The following is a 604-nucleotide window of genomic DNA, read 5'->3' as shown; positions in this document are numbered from 1 at the left end:
CTTGAACATTCTCTTACTTGTTTGAGACCAATGCCATATTTTTGAATGAGTCACTGAAAGCTTGTCTCACTTGTTTGTTTCTCAGAGTGTAAATGAATGGGTTCAACACAGGAGCGATGGATGTCATTAGCACTGTCACACCCTTATTAATAGCCACTGATTCCTTGGCTGAAGGTTTGATATAGATGAAAATACAGCTTCCGTAAGTGAGTGAAACCACAATCATATGGGAAGAACAGGTGGAAAAGGCCCTTTTCCTTTGTTGGGCAGAGCGCAATCTTAGAATGGTCTTAATGATGTAAATGTAGGACAAAACAACACACACAAGGGTCAGAATGAAGGTCAGCACAGCACAGACAATAACCAGCTGCTCCATGAGCCATGTGTCTGAGCATGAAATCTTCAACAAAGGAGATACATCACAGACAAAATAATCAATGACATTTGAATCACAGAATTTCAAATTTAGGAACAAAATAAATGGTGGGAGTATGATCAACAAGCCAGCCATCCAACAACAGAGGACCAGGCTCTTGCAGACTCTGCTGCTCATGATGGTCACATAACGCAAGGGTTTGCAGATGGCCACATAGCGGTCATAGGA

At 41.7% G+C, this 604-nt stretch overlaps 1 protein-coding gene across 1 annotated transcript; it reads right to left on the bottom strand.

The window, feature by feature from the left end:
• Positions 1 to 13: 13 nt before the first annotated feature.
• On the bottom strand, positions 14 to 601 carry LOC107181438 (olfactory receptor 6C2-like; the record flags this gene model as incomplete). The annotated part of the gene is made up of 1 exon (XM_015557321.1): positions 14 to 601. A coding segment is annotated over one exon (588 nt), but the record flags the coding sequence as incomplete, so codon positions are not given.
• Positions 602 to 604: the final 3 nt, after the last annotated feature.

Source organism: Myotis davidii, unplaced genomic scaffold, assembly GCF_000327345.1.
Source record: "Myotis davidii unplaced genomic scaffold, ASM32734v1 C62824694, whole genome shotgun sequence".
NCBI lineage: Eukaryota > Metazoa > Chordata > Mammalia > Chiroptera > Vespertilionidae > Myotis > Myotis davidii.
The sequence above is the reverse complement of the archived record's forward strand: the minus strand, read 5'-3'. Positions and strand labels throughout refer to the sequence as shown.